The 22,140-nt window shown below is 45.2% G+C and overlaps 1 protein-coding gene across 3 annotated transcripts in view; it reads right to left on the reverse strand.

Moving 5' to 3' along the window:
• The window catches only part of LOC139566112 (coiled-coil domain-containing protein 136-like), a 44,934-nt gene that overhangs the window by 9,884 nt on the left and 12,910 nt on the right, over positions 1 to 22,140 (reverse strand). For all 3 annotated transcript variants that reach the window (XR_011673055.1, XM_071387040.1, XM_071387039.1), the window contains exons 2-5: positions 7,861 to 8,181; positions 7,242 to 7,316; positions 4,900 to 5,199; positions 879 to 990 (exon numbers count right to left, since the gene is read on the reverse strand). Coding sequence is in view for 2 of the 3 variants with exons in the window: in XM_071387040.1 (XP_071243141.1) it covers positions 879 to 990; positions 4,900 to 5,199; positions 7,242 to 7,316; positions 7,861 to 8,181 (808 nt within the window). In the remaining variant the exon portion in view is untranslated. The remainder of the gene's footprint in view (positions 1 to 878; positions 991 to 4,899; positions 5,200 to 7,241; positions 7,317 to 7,860; positions 8,182 to 22,140) is intronic.

A 22,140-nucleotide genomic window follows, 5' to 3' on the forward strand; every position in this document is an offset into this window, starting at 1 on the left:
GAAGAGTATTGAACTCTTTGACAACGTGCCACTGTCAGCCGCAGGACATTAGCCCTCTGGATCGGTGTGTGTACCATGGAGAGATCGGCTATGAAACAGTGTGTGTGTCTGTGTGTATGGGAGAGGGAGAGGTCAGTGTCTGTGTGTTGGAGGTACTAGCCTATGGTTGGAGGTAGGAGGTAGACTGCACATTATCTAATAGATAGCCTCCTCCTTTCAGTTGTGAGTTATTCATAGTCATCTTCACTGGGCTGTGTGTGTGTGTGTGTGTGTGTGTGTGTGTGTGTGTGTGTGTGTGTGTGTGTGTGTGTGTGTGTGTGTGTGTGTGTGTGTGTGTGTGTGTGTGTGTGTGTGTGTGTGTGTGTGTGTGTGTGTGTGTGTGTGTGTGTGTGTGTGTGTGTGTGTGTGTGTGTGTGTTTATAAACAGGTGTTGCCTTTTTGTGCTGTCTGTATTATGTATATATTTTCAATCCAACGGGTTAAGAAACATCTGGTGTACTCTCAGGTGCACAATCACATGCATGCACACAGACACAGACACACAAATACACACATAGGCCTCCTAGTTATGTTAGAGGGTGTATACAGAAGATCAAAGAAGAAATGTCTCGGAAATACAGAGAGAGATGGAGGAGACAAAGGCTTTAACAATTCAGAAGGCATTAAAAATACTCTTATGTTTACCTGTGTGATCTTGTCTTGTCTGTGGACTGACAGATTGTTTTTGTTACATCAGACCACAGACAAAAAGTTATGATAGATTATCTACAGACAAAAAACAGACAGTAGTTTTGTAGAGCAATGTGGGGGTCTCCAGACATAGAGAGGCTGTGACTGATTGGTCGGCATCTTGATCGACAGGCGGCTCGGCCACTCACCCGGCTCGCTGTAGCTGCTGCAGTTTGAGGCTCAGCTGTTTGTTTTCGTCCTTCAGGGCCTGACACTCGTCTGAAATGGTATGACACTCCGCCGTCAGCTGGGTTACCTCACCTGGAACACACACACATTCCCAGGGTCACATTAGTGTCTGGTGTTTTGTCTTGGGTGTGTGTGTGTTGGGGTGGGAAAGTTGACGCACTGAACCATGTTAACAATAAGTAGTCATGGTAACAGGTTCCACAGGAAAGGGTGTGATATGGCGAGGAAGGTAGTTGAGGTTTTGGACAGCGTTGATTCCACCACGGCCCTGTAACATATTAGTTTAGATATAGCCCTGAAATGTGTTCAAGTGTAACAGAGTTAAGAACGTGACGTAAGCTCCCCCCACAACTAGCTTGAAATGTCAGCAACAAAAGCTATCCAATTGGATCCTTTTGTACAGCTCAATCGGTTGGTACTTTTCAAGGAGGGCGGTCAAATGTGTTTGCGAGCGGAGGTTGACTAGATGGAGACTGGAACAGGGACAGTGGAGGAAGCTGCAGTATACTGTTAACGACACACTGGTGTTGGTTGAGAGGCTCCATCCTCCCCTGGATGAGGGTGGTCAATGAGTGTGGGAGAGTTGAGGAAACACTATGAAAAGAACCAAGTATAAGCATACCTTTAGACACGACAGCGCTATAGCGCCAAAGAGCTCCTCTAACAGGTGTTATAATTAGGAATTCTGTTTGTAATGTTGCTGGGCAACGTGTGTTTGTGTGTGTATACCTAACTGTGTGTGTGTGTATACCTAACTGTGTGTGTCTGTACCTGAACGTGTGTGTATACCTGAACGTGTGTGTGTGTATACCTGAACGTGTGTGTATACCTAAATGTGTGTGTATACGTGAACGTGTGTGTATACCTGAACGTGTAAGTGTGTGTATACCTGAACGTGTGTATGTCTGTACATACCTGAACTTGTGTGTGTGCATACCTGAATGTGTGTGTGTGTGTGTGCATACCTGAACGTGTGTATGTCTGTGCATACCTGAACGTGTGTGTATACCTGAACATGTGTGTGTGCATACCTGAACGTGTGTGTGTGTGTGTGTGTGTGTGTGTGTGTGTGTGTGTGTGTGTGTGTGTGTGTGTGTGTGTGTGTGTGTGTGTATACCTGAATGTGTATGTCTGTGCATACCTGAACGTGTGTGTATACCTGAACGTGTGTGTGTGTGCATACCTGAATGTGTGTGTGTGTGCATACCTGAACGTGTGTGTATACCTGAACGTGTGTGTGTGTGTGCATACCTGAATGTGCGTGTGTGCATACCTGAACGTGTGTGTATACCTGAACGTGTGTACGTGTGTGCATACCTGAACGTGTGTGTGTGTGTGTGTATACCTGAACGTGTACGTGTGTGTATACCTGAACGTGTGTATGTCTGTGCATACCTGAACGTGTGTACGTGTGTGTATACCTGCACGTGTGTACGTACACCTGAACGTGTGTGTGTGTATACCTGAACGTGTGCGTGTGTGCATACCTGAAAGTGTGTGTATACCTGAATGTGTGTGCATACCTGAACGTGTGTGCATACCTGAACGTGTGTACGTGTGTGCATACCTGAACGTGTACGTATACCTGAACATGTACGTGTGTGTGTGTGTATACCTGAACGTTTACATGTGTGTATACCTAACCGGGTGTATGTGTGTGCATACCTGAACGTGTGTGTGTGTGTGTATGTGTGTGTATGTATGTATACCTGAACGTGTGTGTGTGTACTTGTGTGTATACCTGAACGTGTACGTGTGTGTATACCTGAACGTGTGTGTATACCTGAACGTTTACATGTGTGTATACCTAACCATGTGTACGTGTGTGCATACCTGAACGTGTGTGTATACCTGAACGTGTGTGTGTGTGTGTGTGTGTGTGTGTGTGTGTGTGTGTGTGTGTGTGTGTGTGTGTGTGTGTGTGTGTGTATACCTGAACGTGTGTATGTCTGTCTATACATGAACGTGTGTATGTGTGTGTGGGTATGAGAGGTTGCCACTTCCTGTTCAAGATCCTGATGTATGGCTATAATAACAGCCTACTGTGTTTATGTGACTGGGCGAGGTACAGTACACTTAGACCTACCACTGTATCTTGCTCACAATCTCCTTTACCCTTTCTGAATCCCTGTTTCTTTTACTTTTATAGTCCTAATTCTGTCTCAATACCTTCTCTCCCTCCCCCTCTCAGTTTCCTTTCCTTCCTCTCCTCTCTCTTTCTCTGGCATTAGCCCTGCTATTAGACAGGCTAATGAAAGTCATGCACAGACTGGAGATGCACGAGGATAGAGTACTGTGAACTGCCAATATAATACAGGTCACACACAGAGAGAGACAGCCTTTGATCAAGTAACCCTGTGTTACTCATTCTGCTAGATAATATGTTATGTCATCATTATACTGCATACATAAAGTAGGGAGAGAAGAAACCACCAGAAGAGAGGTTTACAACACTGTCTGTCTGTCTGTCTGTCTGTCTGTCTGTCTGTCTGTCTGTCTGTCTGTCTGTCTGTCTGTCTGTCTGTCTGTCTGTCTGTCTGTCTGTCTGTCTGTCTGTCTGTCTGTCTGTCTGTCTGTCTGTCTGTCTGTCTGTCTGTCTGTCTGTCTGTCTGCCTGTCTGCCTGTCTGCCCGCCTGCGTATACACACACCACCCAGACCGCCCAGGCTCTCCTCTGAAAATAACCAATTGAAAAAAGCAGCTCTGGAAAAATGGCACTTCAATTCATTTATATCTACTATTGGGTTGGTTTTATGTAGGGCAGAGTTGTTTTTCTACTTAATTAGCATTCAATTCAAATAAAGGAGTCGCAGCTGTAACAAATGAGCACATCGAGACAGAGAACACAGTAAAACTTTTAAAAGCTTTCGCCTGCTTTCTGGACTTGAGGGGTTTCAACTTGAGAGTGTTTAAAGGAGGAATCAGTTTTCAGTCTGCATCATCCCTACAGAGGCCAAGACAAATTGTGATCCTCATTTCCTCCTACACAGTTTGTTACTCATCAGGTAGAATTATTAGTTTATTTTTTATTTAGTCAGGGGAAACCCATCAAGACCAGGGTCTCATTTTCAGCATAACAATACAACAATAGAGAAATGATCACTCTAACAAAACTACAACATTACAACAATCTCTTCGTTCACTCAAAACAACTGCAGCTCTCATTCAACACATCTAACACAAGAGTCATAAACTACCCTGGCGGCACCTGCGAATCAAGATGCAAGGAGTTCTGCATCCTATCCAACAAAGGGGGGGCCTTAAAACTGAAAGGGAATCTACCCAGATCGTTACGGACTAGCGGAACCACGAGAGAATCAACCCATCAAACCCAAACAGAGGCTGTTGGCCTTCCTCCCTCTTGTTTGAGTACACACGGTGGTGCTGTGTCATTACCATATTATCCTAACAGTATAGTGGTGACACCTTGAACTCTCCATGCGTGACTTCACCAATAACCATGAGCCTGCGATCAATAACACTAATAAATCCTCTAAACGTTGTCGAAGTGTTTTTTACTGGATACTGACATGATCTCTCTGAGTTCCATACAGAAACAGAGACGGATAAAGACAAATCTGGCAACCCTGGAGTCACGACGATGAGTCCCCGACTCTCGTATTTACCCACAATTCTCTGCTGCCAAGAAGGCCTCTCTGCCAACTGGACCTGTTGAGTCTGTAAAAACCTGAACACTTTCTAGTGTTTCTATTGGATCCGGCCTAGAGTTTTAACTGGATTATATTACTGTGTTGTATTAATGGGTATACCTGACTGGGATTTTCCTCATGTCCGATTGGTTTCCATTGCTCCAGTGTTATGTATGGAGTGGTGCACTGGTTGGGCAGGGAATGGGTGTGTGGAATGGTTGTGTTTTGAGTTTGTGAAAGGGATTTAAGTAGTGTTGCAGCTTGTGTGGTACTGTAGTGGTTAGTAGTTTGGGTTAGATACAGGGTTAGTGCAGTATATAGTATGATAGTACCGTCAGTCTCTCCCTCCCTCCTCATGCTCTTCATACTGATTTCGGCCCGCAGGGTGGTGATCTCCAGCTCGTACTCTTGGGCCGTGGTGCGGAGACACTGCAGCTCGGCCCTCAGACGACACAGCTCCTCCTGCAGGGAGGCGATGTCGTTCTCCCTCTCCGCTGCTGCCTCCTCCCCCGCCTGCTGCAGCACCAGCACCTCCTCCTGGGCAGACCTCAGCTCCTCCTGCACCTCCCCCAGCTCACTCTCCTTCTCCTCCTCCAGAGAGTCCATCTCCTCCTGGACGGAATGCAGCTGAGCTAGAGGGGGAAGGAAAGGAGAGGTGAGGAGAGAAGAGAAGAGGGGAGGAGTGGAAAGGAGAGGAGCGGAGCGGAGCGGAAAGGAGAGGAGAGGAGAGGAGAGGAGCGGAGCGGAGAGGAGAGGAGAGGAGAGGAGAGGAGAGGAGAGGAGAGGAGAGGAGAGGAGAGGAGAGGAGAGGAGAGGTGTTCCTGTCAATCTGTGATTCATAAAAAAGACAAGCAATGTTGACTTGTACTCTGTCAATGACCTTTTGTTTCAGGAAGGTCTGGTAAACACTCTAGTGAACATGTCCTGGCTGCAAAGAGCAGACAAAAGAGCTGAATGAGCCAGGGGCATGGGGAAGAGAGGGAAGAAGGAGAGAGCAGCGGAGAGGGACAAGGGCATTAGCTCTGGTCTGGGCTCTCTGTCTCTAAAGTAAAACCCCTGGCGCCTCTCCTCTCCTCATTAATCACACACACACACAAACATACAAACAACCACACAAACACACATACTTGACTTTTGAAGTGAAGGGAGATTGATGTGTTTACACAGACATGGCCAGAGCTGAAGAGGCCATGGCTATATGGCAGTGTCTGCAGACCAGCTCTCTTTACACACACTGCACAGAGGAACCACACACCTAGACTACTTCCTGTCCCACAACGTTGAGAAGATGTACAGTCTGGGTCTTTCTGGCTCAGACAAACCTACTTACTTACTTAGTTATAGTGTGAGGTACAGTATAGTATTGTACTGGACAGAGGCTTGTCCTAGGTTAGGGACAAAAGGAGTCTGGGCTCACCAGAGCAAGAGGGCAATTCTTGAGCACACACGTGGTTGTACAGTACGTTCACATTCTGCTCTTGAGAACTTTCCTTCTGGGAACATCAATCCCCTCCAGCCTTAATGTTTACAGTCATTCAGCCAATCACATGGCTTCTTTCTGACGTCACATGGCATTCTGCCTTGGGGTTGCCGTTACGTGGAGTGCACCCTGTATGGAGAGTTCTCTCCCTCTCTCTCCTTCTCCCTCACTGTGGATGGGAAACACTGGCGTCGTGTGTGTACAACAGCAGAATAAAAAAGCCAAATGAGCTAAGACAAACTACCCCTACCTCGGCCTGCCCCCCCTCACCTCCAGTCTGCATTCCAATAGGAGTCATGTGGTGAGTGTCACTATAAGGGGGGAGTGAGAGAGGAATAAGGAGGGAGTGCTGTGCCCCCTCTCACCCCCACACACCCTTCCACTCAGTCACCTACATAACCCCATGTTAATCCAAATACCGAGCCCGGAGACTGAGCATCTTCTCCTAAGGAAGTGACATCATGACAAGGCCTCTACGTCGTCTGGAGCCACTGTCCTTCCTGTAACTAATGATGTCTGGTGCACAGAATGAAATAGAACAGAGTAGTAATATATGGATTTCTACGGTCTGGTGTCTCTCTGGTCACGTGACGTCCTTCATACGGTGGCCACCAAGTCTCCTGAGGTTGAGCACCATTGAGATATCAGCCAATCATGGTAGCCATACCAGACCTCTTCCCAAGCAGACACATTCTGTGAATACAGTCTAAGATAGGCTTATCTAGCGTCATTTTGTCAGTCATGTTAGACCATTAGACCATATAACTATGGTGGGACTAAGTCATAAGCGAATAGATATAATGTCATATTCATGTATGTGTATTGAAACCCTATTGCACTTCTTACATAGAACAGTTTATTGTAGAACGTTTGTTTAAACCCTATAGCACTGTCAGGTGATGGGGACAGTACAAATAGAAAAAAAGAGAGCGAAAAGGAGATTGTGTCCAATCCATGTATCTCTTAAAGTTATGTCCTCTCTCCACTATCACAAGACCCTGCTAGGAGACATTTATCTACAAAAGGTATGTTTATTGTAAACTTTTCCTCAGACAATACACTATTTCATGAGACAGTAGGGGAAGTGCTGTGCTCATTTATCAGAAGTGGAGAGAGGAGAGGTTGTGTATAAGGGTGGGCGTGCTTGTGTGTGTGCGTGTGTGTGTGTGCATACGCGCTTGCGTGTGTGTCTACCTTGCAGTCTCTGGATCTGTCTGGTAAAGCTCTCTGCCTGGTGAGCACTGGCCAGACGCTCATCTTCCAACAGACCTGGGAACAGAGGAGAGAGGGAGAGAGGGGAGGAAGAGAAGAAGGGGCGGATATGAGAGGAGGAAATGTACAAGAGGAGGGAGAGAAAGGGGGAGGAGAGGAGGAACAAAGTGACTATGTATACAGTCAATGTGGTGTATGTGAGTCAGCAGAATGGACCATGGAGGAGCTAGGGTCAGGGACATCTGGCACAAGAAGCATGACAGCTGAGCAGTAGGACCTCCCAACCCCCTCACGACCCAGCTGTGATGTCACAGTGAACTAAACACCCAGTATGCAATCATGGCTACAGCTGTCACACACACACAGGCACACACGCACTCACACAGACACAGTTCCACACACTAACACAAATACAGTCACACTCAGACACAAACTCTTCACTCACACACACACACACACACACACACACACACACACACACACACACACACACACACACACACACACACACACACACACACACACACACACACACACACACACACACACACACACACACACACACACACACACACACACACACACACACACAGCAACTCACCCTGTAGCTCCATGAAGCTCTCTTCATGTCGTTGAGACACATCCCTGGCCTCCTCCAGCTCCAACACCAGCTGCAGCACCTGGGACCTCAACTCCTCCAAGTCATCCTCCTCTAACATTCCTCCTTCCTCCTCCTCGTCCTCCTCCACTTTCACCTCCTTCTCCTCTCCTTGCTCCTCCTGCTGGCCCTTCTCTCCGTTCCCCACCTCCACCTCCTTCTCTTTCTCCTCCTTCTCATCGTTCTCCTCCAGGGACTCTCTCTCTTTGGCCGTCAGCTTGTCCACAATGCCAGGCCTCTCCACCTTCAGGTCACATATGTCATCTAGAGAGAGAGGGATGGGGTGAAAGAGAGATAAAAATAGATCGAGCGAGAGAATTACTACCTCTGTAAACAGCTTAGTCTGCAAACTCCTTTCATACAGAGGTCTGTATTGACCTACAAAGTGGTAGCAGTACTTCTTAACTCTTTGACCCTGCTTCATAGGATACCTCCTGGTGTCTGAAAGCTGAGAGGCAGCTGTGGTTCGCCTGTCTAGGCTTTGAGTCTCTTACCCCAACCCCTTGACCCCCAGCCCCCCCTCCACCTGCTGCCTCATCCCCTGGTTTGATCCTCACCTGGTTTCCACAGAGAACCCCCGACCCCCCCCAATAGACTTCACTCACACACTCATTCTTGCCCACACAGTCCACTGCTTGATAGTGCTGTCCTCAGACCAAGCAGAAGGCCGCTGAGCAACTTTTAAAGTAGTGTTACCTGTTCTACAGAGCCATCTAGTGGGAAAACAGAGGAACATTCAGAGAAACTCAGAGGAAATCAATACTCTCTCTGGAGCTATATGTGTCTCTTTAGAATGTATCTTTAGATACTCTTGAGTCATTGCTTATGCAGCATATGAGGTGGACTCCACTTGTCCTTTTCACATCTTTCGTTCTCGCCTATTGTCATCAGGACCCAGAGTGAGGAGGGACATCCAAAAATAAAACCTCTCTCCCCTCCCCCCTTCTTACCTCCTTGCTCCCCTCTCCCTCACCCTCATCCTCTTCACCTTTCTCTCTCCACCTCTCCAATTCCTCACTTCCCCTCTACAAAAATATCTCTCTCGCGCTCTCTCTCTCTCTTTACCTCTCTCTTTCTGGCTCTCTCGCTTTGCCCTTCCATCTCTCATTCTTTCTTCTATCTCTCTGCGCTATCTCTCTCTCTTTGCCCTTCCATCTCTCATTCTTTCTTCTATCTCTCTGTGCTATCTCTCTCTCTTAGCCCTTCCATCTCTCATTCTTTCTTCTATCTCTCTGCGCTATCTCTCTCTCTTTGCCCTTCCATCTCTCATTCTTTCTTCTATCTCTCTGCGCTATCTCTCTCTCTTTGCCCTTCCATCTCTCATTCTTTCTTCTATCTCTCTGCGCTATCTCTCTCTCTTTGCCCTTCCATCTCTCATTCTGTCTTCTATCTCTCTGCGCTATCTCTCTCTCTTAGCCCTTCCATCTCTCATTCTGTCTTCTATCTCTCTGCGCTATCTCTCTCTCTTTGCCCTTCCATCTCTCATTCTTTCTTCTATCTCTCTGCGCTATCTCTCTCTCTTTGCCCTTCCATCTCTCATTCTGTCTTCTATCTCTCTGCGCTATCTCTCTCTCTTAGCCCTTCCATCTCTCATTCTTTCTTCTATCTCTCTGCGCTATCTCTCTCTCTTTGCCCTTCCATCTCTCATTCTGTCTTCTATCTCTCTGCGCTATCTCTCTCTCTTTGCCCTTCCATCTCTCATTCTTTCTTCTATCTCTCTGCGCTATCTCTCTCTCTTTGCCCTTCCATCTCTCATTCTGTCTTCTATCTCTCTGCGCTATCTCTCTCTCTTAGCCCTTCCATCTCTCATTCTGTCTTCTATCTCTCTGCGCTATCTCTCTCTCTTTGCCCTTCCATCTCTCATTCTTTCTTCTATCTCTCTGCGCTATCTCTCTCTCTTTGCCCTTCCATCTCTCATTCTTTCTTCTATCTCTCTGTGCTATCTCTCTCTCTTAGCCCTTCCATCTCTCATTCTTTCTTCTATCTCTCTGCGCTATCTCTCTCTCTTTGCCCTTCCATCTCTCATTCTTTCTTCTATCTCTCTGCGCTATCTCTCTCTCTTTGCCCTTCCATCTCTCATTCTTTCTTCTATCTCTCTGCGCTATCTCTCTCTCTCTTTGCCCTTCCAGCTCTCATTCTGTCTTCTATCTCTCTGCGCTATCTCTCTCTCTTAGCCCTTCCATCTCTCATTCTTTCTTCTATCTCTCTGCGCTATCTCTCTCTCTTTGCCCTTCCATCTCTCATTCTTTCTTCTATCTCTCTGCGCTATCTCTCTCTCTTTCTGCTCACTCTCTCCCCTCTCCCTCTATCCATCATTCTGCTCTCTCTCAGGCATGGGGAACAACATACCAAACATCTCTTCTGATGTCAGTGATGCTGAAAGGAGGTGATGCGTGTGCGTCTGCTGCAGTCTCCTAAGTGCGTCACCACTGCTCAGTCGGACTCTCACACACAGAGAGATGAAACAGGACGGGTTAGAGAGAGTGTAACCTTCCATTCCAAAGACATGAGGTCTCATTTACTAGCTGTGTATGCATGTGGGTGTGTGTTATTGGCCAATTAACTGGAACACACAGAGTTCTGGTAAAGCCATTGGCTGACCATAGTTCCAGTTAAATCAATCAATGTTCTAGTGAAAGCATGTGTGTGTGTGTGTGTGTGTGTGTGTGTGTGTGTGTGTGTGTGTGTGTGTGTGTGTGTGTGTGTGTGTGTGTGTGTGTGTGTGTGTGTGTGTGTGTGTGTGTGTGTGTGTGTGTGTGTGTACCTGAGAGTACACCAAATGTTTCCCTTTGGATTGAAAATATATAAATAATGCAGACAGCACAACAAGGCAACACCTGTTTACTAACAAACAGTCAACAACAGGTTATAATCAGATGAACACACACACACACACAGCCCAGTGAAGATGACTCACAGTAGATGAGTCTACTGGTGAATATGAATTAACTCACAACTGAAAGGAGGAGGCTATCTATTAGAAAATGTGCAGTCTACCTCCTACCTCCAACCATAGGCTAGTACCTCCAACACACATACACTGACTTCTCCCTCTCCCAAACAGACATACACACAGACAGACACACTATTTCATATCCGATCTCTCCATGGTACACACACCCATCCAGAGGGCTAATGTTCTGCGGCTGACAGTGGCACGTCAAAGAGCTCAATACTCTGAGTACTCTATGTACTCAGTGAGTACTGTATTCTTACATAACATGCATAGACTATTAAGGACCCAGCCTGTGTACGTAAGTGTGTATATAAGTTATTTCCTGTTTTTGAAAGATAACTTGTTTTATTTTCAGTGTGAGATCTGGGTTTTTGGCGACATCATATTAGAATGGAAATGTCATTGAATTCATTCCCAAGTCCCTCTTCCAACCCAGATGTTACATCCGTTGTTGGAATGAGACCAAGGTGCAGCGTGGTAGGCGAACATCTTACTTTTATTTCAAATGAACACCAAAACCCAACAAAATACAAAACGATCGTAAAGTTCTGCAGGCTATACAGCAAGTAACAAAATCAAGATCCCACAACCTAAGGTGGGAAAAAAGGCTGCCTAAGTATGATCCCCAATCAGAGACAACGATAGACAGCTGCCTCGGATTGGGAACCATACCAGGCCAAACAAAGAAATAGGAAAACTAGATTGCCCACCCAAATCACACCCTGACCTAACCAAATAGAGAAATTGAAAGGCTCTCTAAGGTCAGGGCGTGACACCAGATCTACTCAAATAAAAGACACAACACACTTATAAAACATTAGCCTGGGAGAAAGAAACTCAGACTTCCTTTTTTTTTAAACAGCATAACAATTATCATCATGGCACAATTATGGAAGTATATCTGGAGGCCCTGGTTTAGTCTGGATTTAACAGTGATGCCTAAAAGCTAGCAAGACAAATCCATGTTTAATCAAATGTAATGAGTTGTCGAAGGGAGACGAGACAGGAGTAAACAACACATCTGGAACACAGCAATGTGAGGGAAACGCATGAAATCAAAGATGGTTAAATTAAAACTATAGTGCCTTCCGGAAGTATTTATACCCCTTGACGTATTCCACATGTTGTTGTGTTACAGCCTGAATTCTAAATGGATTCAATAGATTGCTTTTCTCACCCATCCACACACAAGACCCCATAATGACAAAGTGAAAACATGTTTTTAGAAATGTGAGACATTTTTTGAAAATGAAATACAGAAATATCTAATTTACATAAGTATTCACACCCATGAGTCAATGCATGTTATGATCACCTTTATTTATTTATTTATTTATTTCAAAGCCTGATTACAGCTTTGAGTCGTTCTGTGTACGTCTGTAAGAGCTTTGCACACTTGGATTGTACAACATTTGCACATTATTCTTTTTTAAATTCTTTAAAGCTCTGTCAAGTTGGCTGTTGATCATTGCTAGACAGACATTTTCAAGTCTTGCCATAAATTTTCAAGGCGATTTAAGTCAGAACTATAACTAGGCCACTCAGGAACATTCAATGCGTCTTGGTAAGCAACTCCAGTGAATGTCTCCAAGTTTCTGTTAGAAAGCAGGATTTTGCCGTTTATTTTTATCCCCCAAAAAACTCCCTAGTCCTTGACAATGACAAGTATACCCATAACATGATGCTGCCACCACCAGGCTTGAAAATATGGAGAGTGGTACTCAGTTATGTGTTGGATTTGCTCCAAAACATAACGCTTCGTATTCATAACATAAAGTTCATTTCTTTACCACATTTTTTTGCAGTTTTACTTTAGTGCCTTATTGCAAACAGGATGCATGTTTTGGAATATTTTTATTCTCTACAGGCGTTCTTCTTTTCACTCTGACATTTATGTTAGTGTATTGATACACCATCTAAAGTGTAATGCATAACTTCACCATGCTAAAAGGAATAGTTCATGTCTTCTATTTTTTTATCCATCTACCAATAGGTGCCCTTCTTTGCGAGGCATTGGAAACTTCCTTGATCTTTGTGGTTGAATCTGTGTTTGAAATTCACTGCTCGACTGAGGGACCTGACAGATAATTGTATGTGTGGGGTACAGAGATGAGGTAGTCATTCAAAAATCTTGTTAAACACATGTTTTACTCCTGAACGTATTTAGGCTTGTCATAACAAATGGGTTGAAGACCTAATGACTCAAGCCATTTCAGCTTTCATTTTTATTAATTTGTAAAAAAAACAACAACAAAAACATAATTCCACTTTGACATTATGGGGTATTGTGTGTAGGCCAGTGACACAAAATCTAAGGGTGTGTGAATACTTTCTGAAGGCACTGTACCTCTAAACTATGACAGAGAAAGGCCTGACGTAATGAAGGAAAGTCATGAAGAGATTGTCATGTGGGATCTGGTCAGGTTATGTGGTTTGAGATGTTATGTCATATCTATGTCAGCACTATGCAGGCCTTACAACAGGCCATTTCAAATATGGTTAAGTGCCATTTTCAAGGTCATTTAAGCTGTTCCCTCCTCTCTTCCCCCTCCTCCTCCTCCTCCTCCTCCCCTCCTTCCTTCTCTCTGTAATCAACTCTGCGCCCCAACATTCTTCTGGTCTGCCACAGGACTGACTGATTGGTCAGGGCTTCTGGCAGGCAACCAATGATGCCCCTACTACAACAGCATCACTGTCACAGGGATCATTCAATAATCACTCATCATCGCTGTCTGATCCTTCCCTCTCGCCCCTCTCTCTATATCTCTTTCGCTACTCCTTCTTCCTCGCCTAACCTTCTCTCGCTCTGTTCTCCCTCTCTCTTTCCATATCATCTCTCTTTGCATCCCTCTCTCCCTCTTCTTCAGCTAGCCCTCCCTTGCACTCTCTCTTTCTTTCTCTCTCGCTCTCTCTCTCCCCGTCTCTCTCCCTCTGCCATCTCTCCCTCTTCATCTCTCTCTCACAGAAACACAATACTCATTCTAAATGAGGGTTTGACATCGAAATGCTCTTGACAAGATGAGCTAGACGTGTCTCTCTCTTCTCTCTGACTGAGAAGCCACAGTTAGAACAGAGGACGAAGTCCAGAGCCCAAATAACAACCATAACCACAATTATCTTCCTTCGGCACAACTGTACCCGTAAATAATGACCCTCCCTCCCTCCCACCACTCAAAATCCCAGACCTGTCCCTCTTTGTGTCCACATGACGACGGGACAATCACAGTGGCTGGTGGTTTGGAGGTGAGGGGATGGGGATGGGGGGCTGCGATGGCAGAATGAGTCATACCTCGACACTGCGTCAGAAAACAGCACCTTGGTAACCATGGCCACACTCTCTTCTCTGCAAACACACACCTTTTCACATAGCACACGCACAGTATGCTACACATACGCATCCTATCACACACAAAGCAGCTTATTTATGCAGTCAAAGAGATATACCCCCTTTAGAATACACATGAGGAGAATGCAGTTTTACACACTTGATCCCATCACCGCACTGTTATATCAACTCTGGGTTTATGGCTACAGACAATTTTATTGCAGGGTACGCAGGGAAACAGAACTAGAGTAATCTTACAGGTATAATAGGTAAATAAGCTAATGAAACAATAACTGGGAGTCAGAGCAGGAGTAATGTCATCTCCTAACCGGGGATAGGGACGACGGGTGACTATAAGGGACATGAATGCAAAAGAGCAGTAAAAACCATGACACCAATCACAGAGTTTGAGACATACAGACTTACCGACGGCTAGGATTCCAGCACACACGCACATACAAACACACCCTGCAGCCTCCTTAGCATGCAGATACCTGAAGTCACTGTTCTCTGGTGTGTGAAGCTGATGATTCAGCTACAATTCACTTCTGTCTGAATAGCACCAAAGCACTTAGCGCTTTGGTTCCAACCTGAATCCACTCAAAGTAAAGCAATAAAAAAAAAGACGTGACTTTCTCTTTCTCTGTTCTGACCACTCCAACACCCTCTCCAATATACTGTAAATTGCCCTGATACAGAGGAATTCAACCCAACATAAATTGACTTAATCTAGCAGTAAATTAGCCTGCCTTGAAGCAGCACCTTTTTTACAAAGGCACGCAGGGCAGCTCTCTTAGCCTGTATAAAGAGTGATGTACTGCAGGTTAGTGTGTGTGCAATCTCTCACTCACTGGAAATAAACAGGCAGTGTTACAGCCGCCTCTAAAAGACGGATATGTATAGAAAGTTCCACCACTGTGGCTGCGGCTATAATGGCACCCTATTCCCTATAGACAGTAGTACACTACTTTTGACCAGTGCACTATAGGGGAAAAGGGTACCATTTAGAATCAGACTATCAATAGAAAGTCAATAGGAGTGAAGCGTAACCATGGCGTGCCTGTCAATAACTATTAGTGAAAGCCCAGGCTAAAATAGACTGCTGGGATATGGGCCGCTGGGCTGGGGGGGGGGGACAAACTATGACCCCCTCCAGCATGTCTAGTCACTTACTCTATCCTTTCTCTCTCTCACTTGCCCATTCATATTATTTCTGATGGATTAAGGTAAGGTGAATTAAAGATGGATACGTTTTTCAGTCCTTTTTCCTAATCTATACATCTGTAAGTCTCTCTTGCTTGCCATTTTTGCCTCTCTGTCTCTTTCGCCCTCTCTAATAATCTGTTCATCTCTCTTTCTTCAGCATCTTTCTCTTTCTGCCTCTCCCTGACAAAGGCAGTAATGACCAGATACATTACCTCTCCACAGCCCTGATCACTCCTGACAAGTACCATCAACACACTGTCTACACAGTACACACATCCCCTCAGGAGCACTCACGCAAACAAACACACACACACCACACACACACACACACACACACACACACACACACACACACACACACACACACACACACACACACGAACATACACACACCTAGAGAGAAAGAGAAACAGATAACCCTGCTCTGTGGCACAGCTGACACAGTGAAATGAAAAGGAATCTCCATACACTCATGATCAATGCATCATTTTCAATTTATTAGGCCGAGCTGTCGGTCTTCAGACCTTCATCCGAGCATACAAAAACACAATGACAGGGCCGAGCTGTCGGTCTTCAGACCTTCATCCGAGCATACAAAAACACAATGACAGGGCCGAGCTGTCGGTCTTCAGACCTTCATCCGAGCATACAAAAACACAATGACAGGGCCGAGCTGTCGGTCTTCAGACCTTCATCCGAGCATACAAAAACACAATGACAGGGCCGAGCTGTCGGTCTTCAGACCTTCATCCGAGCATACAAAAACACAATGACAGGGCCGAGCTGTCGGTCTTCAGACCTTCATCCGAGCATACAAAAACACAATGACAGAGGCCGAGCTGTCGGTCTTCAGACCTTCATCCGAGCATACAAAAACACAATGACAGAGGCCGAACATAGGAAACTTATGCCAATGCAATCAGACATGTTGCGCAACAGCAATAAAAGCGCCAGGAGGCACATCAGTATTCAATTACCTCAGAAAAGTGTGACTTGATCGAGACAGTATATATTATATTTTTCCCAGTATTTTTTTTTCTCTCATTATTTGAACATGAGGGTCATGCTTTAATATGTTTCCCCCTAACCCCTGGCTTTATGTGGTTCCTGTAATTTATGACGGTTCTTTAACCCAATTCCCGCTTACATGTTCCCATAGGCCCACCTCTTTAGCTTTTTTTATTTAGTTTGAGGCCTTTCTTGGTCTACACACCTGTTTCTAGGCAATTTGAAATGTTTATGCATTATGTAAAAATGTAGTAAAACATTTTAAAATTATGTCAAAACTATACTGAATCCCAAAACTACATATACTGTCTCAATCAAGTCACACTTTTCTGAGATAATTGTGATAATTGACGACTGATTGCCTTGTACGCAGGTGTTGCGCATCATGTCTGATTGCATTGGCACACGTTGCCTGTATGTATGTATGTGGATGCTCTGATTCCTTTTATTTTCAGTGTTGCTCTTTATCTCCTGCACCTCAGCAACAGTCAGGTGTGCCACAGAGCCACTCAAGATTCTACAGCTGAGCCAGTAAAAAGAGAGAAAGGTTGAAAAGAATGAGTGACAGAGAATCAGAAAAAGTCCAGTCACCTCTGTAACCTGTCTTTCGCCCCGGGCCAACACCTGCACTGATTACTATTTTGTTTTGCTGCTTCGCAGACCAAGGACAGGGTGCTAGTTTGCCTTTATCACACATTTCTTTTATTTCACCTTTATTTAACCAGGTAGGCCAGTTAAGAACAAGATCTCATTTACAACTGCGGCCTTGCCAAGACAAAGCAAAGCAGTGCATCAAAAACAACAACACAGAGTTACACATAAACAAACGTACAGTCAATAACACAATAGAAAAATGTACAGTGTGTGCAAGTGAAAAAGATTAGGGAGGTAAGGCAATAAATAGGCCATAGAGGTGAGAAATAATTATAATTTAGCATTAACACTGGAGTGATAGATGTGCAGAAGGTGATGTGCAAGTAGAGATACTGGGGTGCAAAAGAGCAAAAAGATAAATAACAATATGGGGATGAGGTAGTTGGGTATGCTATTTAAAGATTGGCTGTGTACAGGTACAGTGATCGGTAAGATAATCTGACAGCTGATGCTTAAAATTAGAGAGGGAGATATAAGTCTCCAGCTTCAGTGGTTTTTGCAATTCATTCCTGTCATTGGCAGCAGAGAACTGGAAGGAAAGGCAGCCAAAGTTGGTGTTGGCTTTGGGGATGACCAGTGAAATATACCTGCTGGAGCGCCTGCTACGGGTGGGTGTTGCTATGGTGACCAGTGAGCTGAGATAAGGTGGGGCTTTACCTAGCAAAGACTCATAGATGACCTGGATCCAGTGGGTTTGGCGACGAATATGTAGCGAGGGCCAGCCAACGAGAGCATATAGGTCGCAGTAGTGGGTAGTATATGGGGCTTTGGTGACAAAACGGATGGCACTGTGATAGACTACATCCAGTTTGCTGAGTAGAGTTTGAGGCTATTTTGTAAATGACATCGTCAAAGTCAAGGATCGGTAGTCAGTTTTACGAGGGTATGTTTGGCAGCGTGAGTGAAGGAGGCTTTGTTGCAAAATAGGAAGCCGATTCTAGATCTAATTTTGGATTGGAGATGCTTAATGTGAGTCTGGAAGGAGAGTTTACAGTCTAACCAGACACCTAGGTATTTTTAGTTGTCCACATATTCTAAGTCAGAACCGTCCAGATTAGTGATGCTAGATGCGGGCAGTAATCGGTTGAAGAGCATGCATTTAGTTTTACTAGCATTTAAAAGCAGTTGGAGGCCACAGAAGGAGTGTTGTATGGCATTGAAGCTCGTTTGGAGGTTTGTTAACACAGTGTCCAAAGAAGGGCCAGATGTTTACAGAATGGGGACATCATCGTAGAGGTGGATCAGAGAATCACCAGCAGCAAGAGTAACATCATTGATATATTCAGAGAATATACTTGCTTGGGCAAGTTGCTGTGGGGGTGCAGAGCTGTTGACCGGGGTAGTGGTAGCCAGGTGGAAAGCATGGCCAGCCGTAGAAAAATGCTTATTGAAATGATCAATTATCTTAGATTTATCTGTGATGACAGTGTTTCCTAGCCTCAGTGCAGTGGGCAGCTGGGAGGAGGTGCTCTTATTCTCCATGGACTTTACAGCGTCCAAAAACTTTTGGGAGAATGTGCTACAGGATGCAAATTTCTCTTTGAAAAAGCTAGCCTTAGCTTACCTAACTGACTATGTATATTGATTTCTGACTTCCCTGAAAAGTTGCATATCGTGGGGGCTATTCGATGCTAATGCAGAATGATACAGGATGTTTTTGTGCTGGTCAAGGGCAGTCAAGTCTGAGGTGAATCAAGGGCTATATCTGTTCTTAGTTCTACATTTTTTGAATGGGGCATGCTTATTTAAGATGGTGAGGAAAGCACTTTTAAAGAGCAACCAGGCATCCTCTACTGACGGATGAGGTCAATATCCTTCCAGGATACCCGGGCCAGGTCGATTAGAAAGGCCTGCTCGCTGAAGTGTTTTAGGGAGCGTCTGACTGTGATAAGGGATGGTCGTTTGACCGCAGACCCATTACGGATGCAGGCAATGAGGCAGTGATCGCTGAGATCCTGGTTGAAGACAGCAGAGGTGTATTTAGAGGGCAAGTTGGTCAGGATGATATCTAAGAGGGTACCCATGGTTACGGATTTAGGATTGTACCTGGTAGGTTCCTTGATAATTTGTGTGAGATTGAGGTCATCTAGCTTAGATTGTAGGACGGCCGGGGTGTTAAGCATATCCCAGTTTAGGTCACCTAACAGTACGAACTCTAAAGATAGATGGGGGGCAATTAATTCACATATGGTGTCCAGGGCACAGCTGGGGGCTGAGTGGGTCTATAACAAGTGACAACGGTGAGAAATTTGTTTCTGGAAAGATGGATTTTTAAAAGTAGAAGATCAAATTGTTTGGGCAAAGACCTGGATAGTATGACAGAACTCTGCAGGCTATCTCTGCAGTAGATTGCAACTCTACCCCTTTGGCAGTTCTATCTTGTTGGAAAATGTTGTAGTTGGGGATGGACATGTCAGGGTTTTTGGTGGCCTTCCTAAGCCAAGATTCATACACGGCTCGGACATCAGGGTTGGCGGAGTGTGCTAAAGCAGTGAATAAAACAAAATTAGGGAAGAGGCTTCTGATGTTAACATGCATGAAACCAAGGCTTTTACGGTTACAGAAGTCAACAAATGAGAGCGGCTGGGGAATGGGAGTGGTGCTGGGGGCTACAGGGCCTGGGTTAACCTCTACATCCCCAGAGGAACAGAGGAGGAGAAGAATAAGGGTATGGCTAAAGGTTATAAGAACTGGTCGTCTAGTGAGTTCGGAACAGAGAGTAAAAGGAGCAGATTTCTGTGCTTGGAAGAATAGATTCAAGGCATAATGTACAGACAAGGGTATGGTAGGATGTGAGTACAGTTGAGGTAAACCTAGCCATTGAGTGACGATGAGAGGTTTTGTCTCTAGAGGCACCAGTTAAGTCAGGTGAGGTCACCGCATGTGTGGGGGGTGGGACAAAAGGGCTATCTAAGGCATATTGGGCAGGGCTGGGGGCTCTACAGTGAAACATAGACAATATCCACTAACCAAAACAGCAATAGACAAGGCATATTGACATTAGGGAGAGGCATGTGTAGCCGAGTGATCATAGGGTCCAATGAGTAGCAATAGGTGAGTCAGGGAGCCGATTCAAGTAGTCACTACCACGCTAGGCGAGTTGGAGACACAGCGATTCAGACAGCTAGCGGGCCGGGACAAGCAGATGGGCCTTTGGCGTCATCGCAACGGAAGGGCCTGTTGAAACCACCTCGGACTATTACGTCGGGCAGACCAGTCATGATGAATTGGCGGGGCTCCGTGTCGACAGTAAAGGGTCCAGGCCGATTGGCAAAAGAGGTATTGTAGCCCAATAATTAGCTGGTGGACCTCTTCGGCTAGCCGGGAGTGGGGCTAGCACAAGGCTAACTGGTGCTTGCTTTGGGACAGAGACGTCAGCCAGGAGTAGCCACTCAGATTGCAGCTAGCTAGCTGCGATGATCCGGTGTAAAGGTTCAGAGCTTGCGGTAGGAATCTGGAGATATGGTAGAGAAAAAGCAGTCCGATATGTTCTGGGTTTATATCACGCTGTGCAGACTGGCAGGTATTGACCGAGCTGAGGCTGGCTGGCTGGTGTCCTAGTTGACAGTGAAAAACCGCTAGCAGTGGCTAACTGACTACTAGCTAGTAGCTAGTAGCTAGTCAGCTAGTAGTCACACACACACACACACACACACACACACACACACACACACACACACACACACACACACACACACACACACACACACACACACACACACACACACACACACACACACACACACACACACACACACACACACACAGCACCCCAGCCTTGATGAGAAAAGGCAGTAGATCATAGGCCAGAGGAGAGCAGTGCTGGAATATCAATAGGCCTGCATCAGTTCTGTGAAGACATCTCTCTTTCCTTCACTTCCTCCATGCCTCCTCTCCTCTGGTTCTCTGCCTCTTCCCTTTCTTTCTCTCTGGCCAGATCAGACGTCATCACTGTGGCAGTGGTATTTATAATTAATGTTTGATAGAGCTGTAATGAGTATTTCATATGAGATGGAGAGAGGAGATGAAGCCAGCAATATGATGAGAGAGAATGAAAGCAAGAGGAGAAAAAAACTGCGAAACAGTTGAAGAAGGGAGAGAAAGACTGATGGCAATTTTAGAGTAAAAAAGGATAAAGCAGAGGAGAGAGAAGATAGGCGAGAGAAGATAGGAGAGAGAAGATAGGCAAGCGAAGATAGGAGTAAAATGGAATGAACAGAGTCAAAAAGTAGGAAAAGTTGAGAGGACATAAATCAAAGCCTGAACCAGACTAGACTAATCACCAGTATTAATGTTTACCCGTTTATAAACCCAAATCAATTTGTTTTCCTTCTGTATGAGGGAAGGGAGATCAATATGAGGAAAATATGTCCCATCAGAGCACCCCTGTCTCTGTGATTTACTAGATTATGAATACACACACACACAAACAAACACACACAGAGCGAGGGCTTATAAAATCCATATAACTAACCTGACTACACACAGGCCCAGAGCAGAGGGGATATGATATACTGTAAGATGATAAAAATGGACGAAGGGCATTGGGACATAATGTTATCGATTTGACTCTCTCTCCCTCTCTCCCCTCTACTTCTATCATTCATATCCTAATCTTCTACTAACACACTAAGGTAACAGCCCCCTCACACTCACACACACAAAGATGACATCCCACACACTGAAGTCCTACACACACTGTCAATGTCTAGTAGCACCGCATAGACACATGCAGTCTTCTTGGGAACAGTCTCATGGTCCCATTTGGAGAAAACACACATACACACACACACCTTAAACTACAGTTATGTGCAAAATCCTCACTTAACTCGCATCCCCCCATTCCAATGAGCCCATCCATCTTTTGTATTGACGTCGCTCCCTCAAGGACAAAACATCCCATTCAGAAGAGAAACCATGACAGGAATCGAGTCACGTTATGAATTCACATTCTCACCGAGACAAATATGTAGGTTATGTCAGCCGAGATGTTTCATAAGGTTTGACACACACGCATCTGTTAGAATACATTTTTTTTATATGACCATACATGGGCAGTCCACACCCACGAGCC

The sequence above is a fragment of the Salvelinus alpinus genome, chromosome 37 (assembly GCF_045679555.1).
Source record: "Salvelinus alpinus chromosome 37, SLU_Salpinus.1, whole genome shotgun sequence".
Taxonomy (NCBI): Eukaryota; Metazoa; Chordata; class Actinopteri; order Salmoniformes; family Salmonidae; genus Salvelinus; species Salvelinus alpinus.